General features: G+C 33.0%; 1 protein-coding gene across 5 annotated transcripts in view; it reads left to right on the top strand.

Annotated features, from left to right (window-relative positions):
- STXBP5 (syntaxin binding protein 5) overlaps window positions 1-14182 on the top strand; it is a 174520-nt gene that overhangs the window by 67309 nt on the left and 93029 nt on the right. For all 5 annotated transcript variants that reach the window (XM_088023848.1, XM_088023846.1, XM_028103208.2 and 2 more), the window contains exon 8: window positions 8242-8365. In XM_088023848.1, the coding sequence (XP_087879974.1) occupies window positions 8242-8365 (124 nt within the window). The remainder of the gene's footprint in view (window positions 1-8241; window positions 8366-14182) is intronic.

Genomic DNA, 14182 nt, shown 5'->3' with positions numbered 1-14182 from the left:
TGAAGCAGTCATCAAAAATCTCCCAAAAAACAAAAGCCCAGGGGCAGATGGCTTCCCAAGGGAATTCTACCAAACATTTAAAGAAGAATTAATATGTATTCTTCTGAATCGGTTCCAAAAAAATAGAAATGGAAGGAAAGCTTCCAAACTTGTTTTATGAGGACACCATTGCCTAGATCCCCAAACCAAAGACCCCATCAAAAAGGAGAATTAGACCAATATCCTTGATGAACATGGATGCAAAAATTCTCACCAAAATACTAGCCAATAGGATCCAGCAGTACATTAAAAGGATTATTCACCACGACCAAGTGGGATTTATCCCTGGTCTGCAAGGTTGGTTCAACATCTGCAAATCAGTCAATGTGATACAATACATTAATAAAAGAAAGAACAAGAACCGCATGATCCTCTCAATAGATGCAGAAAAAGCATTTGACAAAGTACAAATGCTTTCTTGATCAAAACTCTTCAGAGTATAGGGATAGAGGGTACATAACTCAATATCATAAAAGCCATCTATGAAAAACCCACAGCGAATATCATTATCAATGGGGAAAAACTGAGAACTTTCCCACTAAGGTCAGGAACATGGCAGGGACGTCCATTATCACCACTGCTATTCAACATAGTATTAGAAGTCCTAGCCATAGCAATCAGACAACAAAAAGAAATAAAAGGCATCCGAATTGGCAAAGAAGAAGTCAAACTCTCACTCTTTGCAGATGATATGATACTTTATGTGGAAAACCCAAAAGACTCCACCCCAAAACTGCTAGAACTCATACAGGAATTCAGTAAAGTGGCAGGATATGAAATCCATGCACAGAAATCAGTGGCTTTCCTATACACCAACAACAAGACAGAAGAAAGAGAAATTAAGGAGTCGATCCCATTCACAATTGCACCCAAAACCATAAGATACCTAGGAGTAAATTAACCAAAGTGGCAAAGAATCTGTACTCAGAAAACTATAAAATACTCATGAAAGAAATTGAGGAAGACACAAAGAAATGGAAAAACGTTCCATGCTCATGGATTGGAAGAACAAATATTGTGAAGGTGTCAGTGCTACCTAGAGCAATCTACACATTCAAAGACATGTATCGTATGACCTCACTGATATGAAGAATTCTTAATCTCAGGAAACAAACTGAGGATTCCTGGAGTGGTGGGGGGGTGGAAGGAATGGAGTGGCTGGGTGATAGACATTGGGGAGGGTATGTGCTGTGGTGAGTGCTGTGAATCACAGACCTGTACCTCTGAAACATAACACATTGTATGTTAAAAAAATTAAAGAAGATAGCAGGAAGGGAAGAATGAAGTGGGGGAAATCGGAGGGGGAGATGAACCATGAGAGACTATGGACTCTGAGAAACAAACTGAGGGTTCTAGAGGGGAAGGGGGGTGGGGGATGGGTTAGCCTGGTGATGAGTATTAGAAAGGGCACATACTAAATGGAGTACTGGGTGTTATATGCAAACAATGAATCATGGAACACTACATGAGAAACTGATGATGTAATGTGTGGTGATTAACATAACATAATAAAAATAAATAAATATAAAGACCCAGAAGTGTTAGCAAAAAGATGGAAAAGTAATGTTAGCACCAAATTAGAAGAGTGCTGAAACGGTTGTATTAATATCAACAAAGTAGATATACAAGCACTTTCTTCAAGACCAGAGCACCATTATTTTCAAAGATACATGGATTATTCACAAAAATAAACCATAGTTTGTGCCATAAAATCAATCATTATAATTTTAGAAAAATTGAAATCATTAAAATCATGTTCATTTAGTATAATAGAATTAAATAAAAAATAATAAGGTAGATGAAAAATCTACAAATACTTGAAAGTGAAACAGTATATTTTAAAATGTGCCATGGGTCAAAGAAGAAACAGAAAATGAGAAAGTATTTTGAACTGAAAAAAAGATGTGAAAATATGACATATGGAGGTCTGTGAAATGCTGTTAAAGTTTTCAGCAAAGCCTTATTTATGTTAGAAAACAAGAAGAGTCTCAGATCAATGGCCTCAACTTCCACCATAAGAAACAAGAAGAGCAAATTAAGTCTAGAGTAAGTGGTAGAATTGAAATAACAAATAAATGAAATAGATAACATAAAAACAATAGAGAAAAGTGGTAAAATCCTCATTTGTGGAGATCAGTAAAATTGGTAAGCACACAGCCACAGTGATAACAAAAAAAGAGAAAAGACACAAATTACTTATAACAGGCATGAAAGAGGAGATTATTCAATTTCTACAGAAATGCAGAGAGACTGGTAAGGAAATATGTGCAGTTTCATACCAGTAAATTTGGCAATTTAAATGAAGTGGACAAATGCCTTGAAAGACACCAAATTCCTTGAAAGTACCAAATCCCCTTCTAGGAGAAATAGTTAACCTGAGTAGCTTTATATTTATTAAAGAAATTGAATTTTTAATGAAAATGTTTCCCATGAAGAAAACTCCGGGTTCAGAGGGCTTACTGGTAAATTTTAGCAAATAGTACTCACTGTACACAAACTCCTTCCAAAAATGGAGGAGAGTATACTTCCCAATTCATCCTGTGAGGGCTGCATTATCTTCATACCAAAACCTGACAAAGAAATTGTAAGAAAGCTGCAGACTAATGAACAGATATGCAGTAGAGATGCAAAGTCATAAAACTTATCCTTAATAACGAGTAACAAATATAATGACTAAATCTTACATTTAAATAATAATGCTCTAGATGTAAGATCTAACTTCTAAATTGACTTGTTCTAAGGTAAAATGAGTGAAAATTTCTGACTACATTTCCGTGAGTTTATGCTATTTTACCTCTTGTTTCATATAAAAATAGCTTTATATCTGATTCTTAATGCAAATCGTCAAGTGTATAATTTTAGACATTGAAGAAATTATTATAGTTCTCACTAGTGAAGGTTAAAACTTTAAGACCCTCACAAAATACCACCCCACACCCCCATTCCTCCAATATTTACTTTCTATCAGTGGTGTTTTACATCAGTCAAATTCATTTTTATTATACTGGGGCAAATAAATAGCATTATGATATCAATTCTGAACATTTCTAATATAATAAAAGTTCTTGGTGCAGTTTTAATTGTTCATTTGATTTCTTGAGGATGATTTAGATGGGTGGGAGTAATGGAAACAGAAATTCATCTTTACTAAGCTTTTGTTGCTTTGTGTAACCATAGTACTTTTCAAATTGACCAACTCACGTGGCTTTATGTCTAAATGATAGACTTTGAGTGTACTTAGGGTAGTATTCCTAATTTTCTACAGATATTTTCTGCATAGGATATTTTAATCTATATAAAATTGTATTTCTTCAATGACATTTCATTCCTTTTAGGCTATAAATAGTATTAAGATATTGGTACTCTTTCTGTAGTAACTAATGTGTTGGCAGAAGTGAAATACAGCATTATTGATGTTTTAAGACAGTAATTTAGTACTTATCAAACTATTTTAATCGTTATTCTTTGTCATGTCTAGAATCGATCAGTGACTTTTGTATTCTGGTTTCATGTTGTTTTTTCCTAGTAGACTGAGAAGCCACAGATAGAAATATAAGTATACAAAAAAAATAATAGTTTGTACATTGCTAGCACTGTTAGTACATTTATCTAAAGACTGTCAGTCTTTTAAAAAAGAATATTGAAATAATATATTTGTAACTCACAGCATTGGAATCAGTAAGATTTTAAAAAATTATGTTTCACCCTGTAGATATTCATTGAAGCATTTATTCTTTTAAGGTTTCTTTTCAGTGTTTAGAAAGGTGCTTTTAGTTTTTAAGACAGCTTATTTTCTGCTTATTTCTCTCTCTTACACACACACACACTCCCCAAAGATAAAACAATGCTTAGAAGAATGAATAATTTGTTTACATTTTCAGAATATCTGGAAGAGTTTCATTTGGGTTTTATTTTTAATGGAAATGGCAGTGTTTTCAGTTTATGCCTGTTAACATCTTTAGAGAGGAGAAGCTATAAATCACTTAATATCCAATATATAATAATTTTATCAGCCATTTTACAAAAATGTGTTGTTCTATGATTATCTTACTCAAACAGTATTACTGTTGTCTCCCTTCTACAATGGAAATAATATTAAAATGTTCATAAGTTAAAATACTAGGGCCAAAACTGTACAATTTAATGTATTATTCATATATACAAGAAATAATTCATCCAGTACTCTCAGCATTCACTTTATTATTTGATAACATGAGAGAAGAGTGTTTTCAGTATTTCCTTTCCATGTATTTGCAAGTATTATAATTTAAAATCAAAGTCTTATTATAAAATTTTTTTCTTTTGTCATTTTGGTGACATTTTCTAAGGTTTTAGGAATAGTAATTATACTAGCAATCAATGATGCTTTTGAATATAATTTTAAGATCTTATTTTCTAGGGGAAAAGAAATTATTTTTGGTGTAAGTCTGCTATAAATGTTAATCAGTTTATGTATAATGTAGGAATAGCTGGACTAAGATTTATATACTTTTACTATGAAGTGATTCTAATCATACTGCTCAGTTTGCAAAACAAGTAAATAGGGAATTTATTTAATTTCCCCAGTATTTTGAATTAGTATAAAATTTGATAGGTAAATAGCTAGCCAGAAAATTTCTTTCCAGAAAATTATTTTTAAAGATGCCCTCTTAATTGATAAGAATATCACAAAGCATCATATGTACTACTTTTGCCAAAGCCAAATAATTAGATCTCATAGTTTTAAAAAATGTATCAGAGTAGGCAGTGCTCATGCTTTTCTTTTAATTTTCACAGATGAGAATACTGTCATACTGTTAATCCATTAACTGCCTCATCAGCTTTATTACAGTTATGATTTCTTGTCAGACGCTGCATCTTTTAAAGAAATATTTTTAGATTTGTATATATTGCTCCTGTGGCTTATGCCAATAGCTATATCATCTTCCCTCCTTTTTCTCTACATTTTTTCTCTATCCTGAATTCATCATGTTTCTCTACAACTTTTGTATATCTCTTGTTTAGTATGTTAGTTTCCATTCATTTTGCCCTTGATCTCTCCTATTTCCCTTCATCTGTATATATAGTATCCCATTTTTTAAAAATCAAGTCACCTCTTAAGAATCATCTGGAAATTGCATATCTTGGAAAAGTAAGCCAATTGACATAAAAATTCCTCAACCCTAGTTGATGGTACCTATTTTATATCTCATATCGTCTCCCATGAATTACTCAGTTTTGCTCTTAACCCACCTTCTGATTGTAAAGGTGTGCCAGATTTGGTTAGTTAGATTTGCTATTTCCACTTTGTTTACATAAATTTCTACTTCATTTTCTCCAAAGGACTAAAGAAAAAGTAAAACTGCATGTTTTATTCTTTTTTTTCTTTTAAAGATTTTATTTATTTGCGAGAGAGAGTGAGAGAGAGAGAGAGCACATGAGGGGGGGAGGGTCAGAGGGAGAAGCAGACTCCCTGCTGAGCAGGGAGCCCGATGCGGGACTCGATTCCGGGACTCCAGGATCATGACCTGAGCCGAAGGCAGTCACCCAACCGACTGAGCCACCCAGGCACCCCAAACTGCGTGTTTTATACATATATAGTTTATATGTGTTATATATTATACACATACTTTATATATATACATAATGCTACATATGTACTACTTAAGTGTATATCAGTATACTTACCCATATGCTATACTTAGTTAATGTATACATGTATACATATAATACAGACATACTTAAGTAGCATATGTGTAGTATTACATGCAGTGGTATTAAAGAGACTATTAGAAAAAAGTGATATCTTGTATGAAGTTGAATTTGTATTTAGAAAATTGCAGAAATTATTGAAAAAATCATGTATATTTATTGCATGCATAAGTTTGTATTTGGTTATTCTTTTATGGAGTATTTTTCTGGCATTTGTTTCTTTCTGTTATCCAAAATAATTATGAACCACTGGTCCCTATAATTAGTATTTACTTTTGGAATAGTTAAAAATTTAATGCTATCTTTAAAGTAAATGGTACTTTTAAACAAAAGTGTATATGATTTTCTTTAGCAAAGTAGAAATAGTAATTCTCTATAAATATTATATATTTATGTATATGATATACATTTATATATAGGATAAGATTAGAATGTTTTTATTTATATATTCCAGACAACACTGAAGATCTCTCATGTATTTCCCTTATCACCTTAAAAAAATATTTAAAAGCTTTGTATAGCTCCTTAGCTCTACTTATATTTTACAGAAATAATTTCATCTGTTAAGGCTATTAAGGGATTATTTTAAGATTGAGTTTATGGAATGTCATATATGTATCTTGGAATAAGCTTATTACTGTTGAGTAAGCTTTTATTTAGGGGGTGCCTGAGTGGCGCAGTCAGTTAAGCTTCTGCCTCATGATTTCAGCTCAGGTCATGATCTCAGGGTTGTGAGATCAAGCCCCATGTTGGGCTCCATGCTCAGCGCAGAGTCTGCTTGAAATTCTCTCTCCCTCTCCCTCTCCCCGTCCCCTGTGTGCTTGCACTCTCTCTATCAAAAATAAATGAATAAATCTTTAAAATAAATAAATCTTTAAGATAAAAGATTGTAGGGGTGCCTGGGTGGCTCAGTTGATTAAGCGTCTGCCTTCGGCTCAGGTCATGATCTCAGAGTCCTGGGATCAAGTCCCACATCGGGCTCCCTGCTCAGTGGGGGAGCCTGCTTCTCCCTCTCCCTCTGCAGCTCCCCCTGTTTGTGCTCTCTCACTCTCTCTGTCAAATAAATAAATAAAATCTTTAAAAATAAATAAATAAATAAAAGATTTTATTTAGAAATTTGTTAGAGATACTTTGAACTTGAAATATTGAGTTAAATATTGGCATTTAGAAACACAGCTAATTTATCCATCTTCATTTAAATTTTAAAATATGATCCATAATAGTGTTTTAAATATATAAGCATATGAGGAGCCCAAATAAATGGACATTGAGGAAGATGATAGTAAATGTTGACTTGTATGTAAGTGGAACTCTTAAGGTTCAGTTACATGGTTTTGTGCTATCCTCAGCAGTTCTGCCTTCCAGTAGGGCAGCTTTTAAAGTCAATTGACCATTAATAACTATCAACTTGAGTTGAAAAGAAGTAATTTAAAGAGCAGAAATCACCCAGGAGAATGATTTAAAAAAATTTTTTTTGCAGGCAAAATAAATAATATTAGAACCAAAAAACTAAAAGGTTATATACTTTGGTCATATAAAAGTATTTTTCAGATAGTTTTTAAGTGGCTCAGAGGCATAAAATAAATAACCAAAAAAGTGTCCCTTCAGGGGTGCCTGGGTGGCTCAGTCGTTAAGTGGCTGCCTTCAGCTCAGGTCATGATCTTGGGGTCCTGGGATCAAGCCCTGCATTGGGCTCCCTGCTCAGCAGGAAGCTTGCTTCTCCCTCTCCCACTCCCCCTGCTGTGTTCCCTCTCTTGCTGTGTCTATCTCTGTCAAATAAATAAAATCTTAAAAAAAAAAAGTGTCCCTTCAGATTTTAAAAATCATCTTATTACTGTGAGAAATGGATAACATATCTTGAAGCTCTCAATCTGAGGTATTTTTAATTGATCCTAATTCCAAATCTACATTTTTGTCTCCAAATTTTAGTTATTTTAAAAAATTTGTTCTAGGGGTGCCTGGGTGACTCAGCCGGTTGAGCATTTGCCTTTGGCTCAGGTCATGATCTCAGAGTCCTGGGATCCAGCCCCGCATTGGGTGGGGCATATTCAGTAGGGAGTCTGCTTCTCCTTCTACCCTTCACCCCCCTCATTCTCTCTTTCTCTCAAATAAATAAATAAAATCTTTAAAAAAAATTATTCTGTCTAATACAACCAGTTTTTCTGATGAGATATTGGTTGTAATTACTTGGTAATTTATGTGTAGGTGTAGTTTATTCTAAGAATCTATAAGAATACATTCTGTTTTTCTGAACTCAATAATACGTATATCACTATTATATCATCCTTATGCTGGCTTAAGGAATAAAGTAAAAATAATTTAAAATAGTGTCAATACCATATTAAATCTCATTTGCATTAAAGAGGGTTATGGGAATGTAAAATTAATATGTTGACTTCAGCTTGGAAAATAATGAAAAAGTTTAAAGTGAAAATTATAATACCAATTGTGTATAGCTTGGTTTTTAGATTTTGTTTCTAAAAAATGGAATTCTTCACTCCTCTTCTATAGGCTATTCACTCTGTTGCTTGGCATCATGAGGGAAAACAGTTTATTTGCAGTCATTCAGATGGCACCTTGACTATATGGAATGTTAGGTCTCCAGCTAAGCCTATACAGACAATCACTCCACATGGTAAGAACGTATTCCTTTTGAACACTACATAAACTGTGATGTACAATAAACTGTTTTGAGTTTCCATTTGGATTTATTTGTTTTTGAGGATAAGAATGAGTTTTCTTTCATTTTGAGGAAATCAAAAATATGTATACATATAGAAATAAAATGTAATAACCAGGTAATACAATCTCAAATTAACTGTATTTACAATTGAAATTTCAAATTTGAACTTTGAGAAAATGAATGGTACATTATATTCTGAATATTGCTTGTCCAGTAGTCCAGAAGGTAAGTAATTTTGTGAATGATACAGGACTTACTTTAAGCCTTTGTCATCTTAAAGTTATCAATTGCAAGTTGCTAATACACACATACACATACACACACATAACAGTTTGCAGAAATACTTTGAACTCTACAGAAGGTAATTTTATGCATTGAAGTATTATATCAAAGGTGTCCAAGATCACCCCAGGTTTAATGATTTACTAGTAAGACTCACAGGACTCAGCAAAGGGAAAAGGTACATGGGATGAAGTCTGGGAGAAGCCAGGCTCAAGCTTCCAATGGTCCTTTCCCAGTAGAGTGACACAAGACATGCTTACTTCCTTTAGCAACGAGTTATTACCAGGTGTGTGAAATGTTGTCTATTGTGGAAGCTTATTTGAGCCCAGAGTTTTTATTGCAATCAGTCCAAAGCACTTTCTGCTTATAGCACGCACCAAAATTTCAGATGACGAGAAGGAAATCAGGGCTTCATCAGGAATTGTTTTGTTCATACAAACAACTTAGGCACAGTGTACCATCCTTATCAGTCTGGGAATGGTGGAAACAATCTTGAAAGCCAGTTACCAGATGCCAACCAAGAGCTAACCTTTCTAGGGATAGCAGTCTCAGGCTTGCTTGTTCTTTTCTGTGCAAGAGCTATTTATAGAACCTCTAAAGTTTTATTAGGGTGTTTATGAACAGATTATGAAGACCTTCCTTGAGTTTTGGTTGAAGTTTAGGAATTTGCATTTCTTTATTAATCTGCATTCTCCATCCACCCTAAGAGACTCTTAACCAGTGGATTTAGGGAGATTAAAGGAACTGTTCTTTACATTGGTAGTCTGTTGAAGAATATCCTTGTGGTATTGCTAATATTTCATTGTTTGCTTTAAAATTATCAGTGCCCAATTTAAAAAAGTATTGGTCCATTCTGAATAATTGCAATGTAGAAATTAAAGAAATAGTAAAATTAAATATTTATCTGTGGCAGGATGGGCTTTTAGAGTTGTTTGTTTTTTAGAAAAAAGTAGTAATTCATAAAGCCACACATTTTAGTATACTTTACTGTTGCCTTGTGGTTGCAGTCATCTGGAAAAGCCCTAATTTTAAATTTGCTATGGGTCTATTTATGCATGCATCCAGGGGATAGATAGCCCTTATGATTGAGGTTCCGGTTTTTCTTAATATATTTTCATTCTTTATTCTTTATTCATTCTTTCATTCTTGGTGATACACCTGAGAATTACCATAAATTTTAGGATTTCCTAAGACCTCTAGAACCTAAGAATCCTGAAAACAAAAAAGATGATTATTCTTAAAAGCTTTCATTTCAAATTCAGAGAAAATGAACCTAGTATCAAAGGCAGTAGAAATATGTAACATTGGCTTTGCAGTTTTAAGTCTATCTAAATTTTTATCTTTTTTTATAAAAATGGTACTTTTTTTTCTTTTGAATCACTTGAGAGTAAGTTGTTGACATACTGCCCAGTCACCCCAAAATATTCCAATATCTATTTTTTTACAAATAACATTATCCTGTATCACCAAGTTTTGCCTTTTATCAAAAGGGTCTATATGCAGATTACATTTAGTTGTTTCAAACTGAAACAGTTCTTGAGCCTTTTCTTGAGTTTCATAACTGACAAATTTTGAATATTCTAGGTCAATTATTTTATAGAATGTGCCCACATTTGGTTTTGTCTGATGGTTTTTCATGCTTAGAATCAGGTTTGGAATATCTTAAAATGATTGATACATTCTTTTTGCTGCCTCTCAAGTGGAACTTGTGTTTGATTTGTCCAAATTGATGGTGTCTTATACCTTGATCCCTTGATTAAACTTCTGTCTGTTAGATTTCTCTATTATAATGTTCTTTTTCCTTTGAAATTGATAACTATTTTTGATTTGTATTTGTAATCAATAAATATTTGGATTTGAAGGATGTACTTTTGAGACTCTATCAACATACTGTTCCTCCTCAAACTTTTATCCTCTGATTTTAGCACCTGTTGTTGTTTCTTGGCTGGGTTAATTTTATTGTGGTAATTGCCAAATGGTGACTTTTCTATTTAATCTTGACCTCTCTTTATATCAAAAACTTAGATCTTTGGGAGCAGACTCTGAGAAGTGGAATAAGTAAGTTTCTGTAGAGTTTATAGTATCTTAGCAAAAGAGGGTCACTAGCTAAAATTATTTTTAAACAAGACAAAGAATATTTGATTTAGTATTTTTTTTCAAAATTAAAATCCAAACAAAATGTAAATAAATTTTTTCTGCAGCAGGTGTTAAGTAGGATGGCATTTATTGCATAGTATAGCGGTCTAAAAATGTAGATGATCAGATGTACTCTATTTATAAAATATGAATTATTTTTGATAGTAATGTTTACTGCTTATTTTTAGTGGTAGGTAACCTACCAGAGTTAAATTTATGTTGATAGCTGATTTCAGTGGCAAAACTAAGTGCATTTTTACACATTAAAGTACAAAAATGTGTTTTTCATGCCATGACAAGGTGTCATGTATTCCATATATATCCATACTTTATGGTATATAATTTTGGTATACTAATGTCTGCTTTGATGGATTGAAATTTAGGATTATTTTCTCATGACTATCTTCTGTTGTGATCTCTTGCTTTTCCTTTCTGGCAGTTAGGGTAAATTACTTTATACTAGACTTAAATTTTTTTCCATTTTGGGTTTTTTTCTAATTTAAACCTATTTAATGGTTGTTTGAGTATTTTCTTAAAAAAACATTTGTAAGTATTACCTTGATAGCTAGGAACTAATTGTACTTTAAGACTCCTACCAGTACTTCATTATGTGATGTTTAGTGTTGAGAATAGTTTAAGATGTCCTTGAATAATCTGTTCAGAAGACATGATATTACATCAGCCTAACATGGGGTTTTAAAACCAGAAGACCTGTGGTCAAGCCCTGGTTCCATAATCTCTGGGTCTATGATTTTTGGGAAGTCAGTTAACTTTTCTGAACTTCAGCCTTCTCATCTATAAATGGAGATAATTAAATTTAATCTTCTCATATGGTTGTTATGGAGATTATTCTTATTTATTCAACAAATATTGAATCTACCATGTAATAGGCACAGTTCTACATCCTGGATTAAATAAGCAAAATGTAAGTGAAAGTACCTGAAAATTGTGATGTGCTATACATATGTGATCATAATAAATATAAGTCTGCATATGCTATTAATTTGGTAGGCTATGACTGAAAGATTGTTAGTGTTCCCCAAAATATATTTCACATATTAATTTTTCTTATATTAATGAATTTTTCAGTGAAAAGCCATGTTATAGTCAAAGATTTGGAAATGCTGAATTAAAGTTGAGCATTTTCTTCAACATTAAGACTTATTAACTTTTAATGTGTACTATGAATTTCTAAGAGGGAGAATATATATATATATACACACACACATATATAAATATTTATTATACTGGTTTATATATACATTTTTGTGGCTTTTCACAAATTTATTTGACTTTAATGTCTTTTATTCGGAGAACATCTTCTGGTTCTCCAGTGCTCTATGAAATACACTTTGAGGAATGATGGCCTTGAACTATAATTGAATCCTAAGACAGTTCTCCAGATTTGTTAGCTATGTTCAGTTTATCCTTGGATGTCATCTTTCATTGCTCAAGTTGTTTGATAGCAAACTCTTATTCTGAGGGGCAGAGCAGTTATCTAGATAGTGATGATAAAATAGCCAGCAAAGGAAAATATTTTGATTCATTTAAGATAATTTTTTGATATAATATTGGATAATTTTGCAATGCATATAAAAATGATTGATAGTTGTATTTTTTTCAGGAAGTTTTCATTTGTGTGTCTGAAATACTTAATAGATGATTTGTTTACTAACTAAAAGAGTGATAGCTCCCTTTAATATGGTTTTTATGAATATCAGAGAACATTTCCTGGCAGTGAGACAACCTGGAATGTAACTCTAGCTTTGCTATGTATGGAAATACTTTCTGGAGATAATTACTATTCTCTGGGACTTTAGTTTCATCATCTGTAAAATGACAGGATTGTACAAGGTGATTTTTAAGGTATAAAGTTTTGTGAATATGTGGAAATTAAGCAGGATTTGTTCCATCTGTTGACTGCAAAGTCATTTCATCTTGGTGGGCTGTAAATTTTGTATTTCTGTGTGGTAACCCTAGGGGTGAGTTCTGCTTCTCTCTGTTTGACCTGTTTCCTCTGACAAACAAACTTTAATAATTTAGGAAGGAAGAACTTGATAGTCCTGGCATAGCTCATACATTTACCCTGAAGTAATCATCATGGTTCAGTGAGTTGCTAGCTCAGGGCACCACAGGATCTCCCTTGTAACCCTGGGTATGTTTGTGTCAAAGTTCCATTTTTCTGATTGTCATCTTCACCAACATTAGATGATTCTCAAAAGAAATGGAGGTGATAGATGGTCAAAATCAATAGGTGTCTATTATAGGAAATGACAGTTTAAAATTTAGCTTCTGGAGCTTATTCATCAGTGTGATCAATCTACTTATTAAGGAATAAATCAAGATTGGGGAACTTTATTAAGTGTCGCTGAAGAAAAAATTTTACATAAGTAAAAGTCAATGTAATATTTTAAGGATGTGACCTAAAAAAATTTCTGTTAACCTACTTTTAAGATTCATCTGGGCATAAAACATTCAATAAATAATAAAACCATACTACAGTTCTTTATATAGTTCATTTCAAAGTTTTCCTCAGTTTATGAATTTGAAAGGACTTACCAGACTCTACAGAACATACGCAAATAAAACTTTTATGCAGATAAAACTTTTATTTAAAGGCAAAGGATACCCTGCAGCAGGAGAAACACAATGCAGGTAAGCATTCTGAGAGGCATCGCACATGCAGGCTCCCACAGACACATGTATCCAAGGATTGTGCTGAGTCTTCAGCTCCAACCACCTAGATCTAGCTTCTGAGGAACTCAGTTTACCCTTTCACTGATCAAGCCAGTCTTGTCACACCAGTTAAGCCAGTTGCCAGCCATCAGTAAAACTGTTACACTGGAGGTCACTGGGGGAGTTTTGGGAGTTTGGGATTTTGAAAAAGCATATCATAAATCCCACTGCCCTTGTCCAAGAGTCAAAAACCAGGTATCCAAGTGTCTCTAGTCCAGCTGTAAATCAACTCTGTCTTCATACTTACTAAAGAAGGAGCACCCTCCTCATTTTGGACTAGTATTATTAACAATGTCATTCTCCAGTTTGAATCCTTTTATTTTCTAGAACATCACTGTTCAATAAAAATATAATGCAAACTGCATGTGTAATTGTAAATTTACTAATAACTATATGAATAGCAGTTTAAAAAGGTAAAATTGGTTTTAATAATAAATGTTTAACTCAAAATATCATTTAAATATGTAATCAACTTACAAACTTGAGATATTTCACATCCCTTTTTGTACTCTTTGAAATCTGCGTACTTTATACTTGGACCAGCCACATTTTAAATGCTCTATAGCCATGTGTGAATGGTGGCTACCATACTGGAGAGCCAGCTCTAGGCTGAAA

This window comes from Eumetopias jubatus, unplaced genomic scaffold (assembly GCF_037043125.1).
Source record: "Eumetopias jubatus isolate StellerSeaLion01/CBP00866 unplaced genomic scaffold, mEumJub1_p1.0 scaffold_6, whole genome shotgun sequence".
NCBI lineage: Eukaryota > Metazoa > Chordata > Mammalia > Carnivora > Otariidae > Eumetopias > Eumetopias jubatus.
The sequence above is the reverse complement of the archived record's forward strand: the minus strand, read 5'-3'. Positions and strand labels throughout refer to the sequence as shown.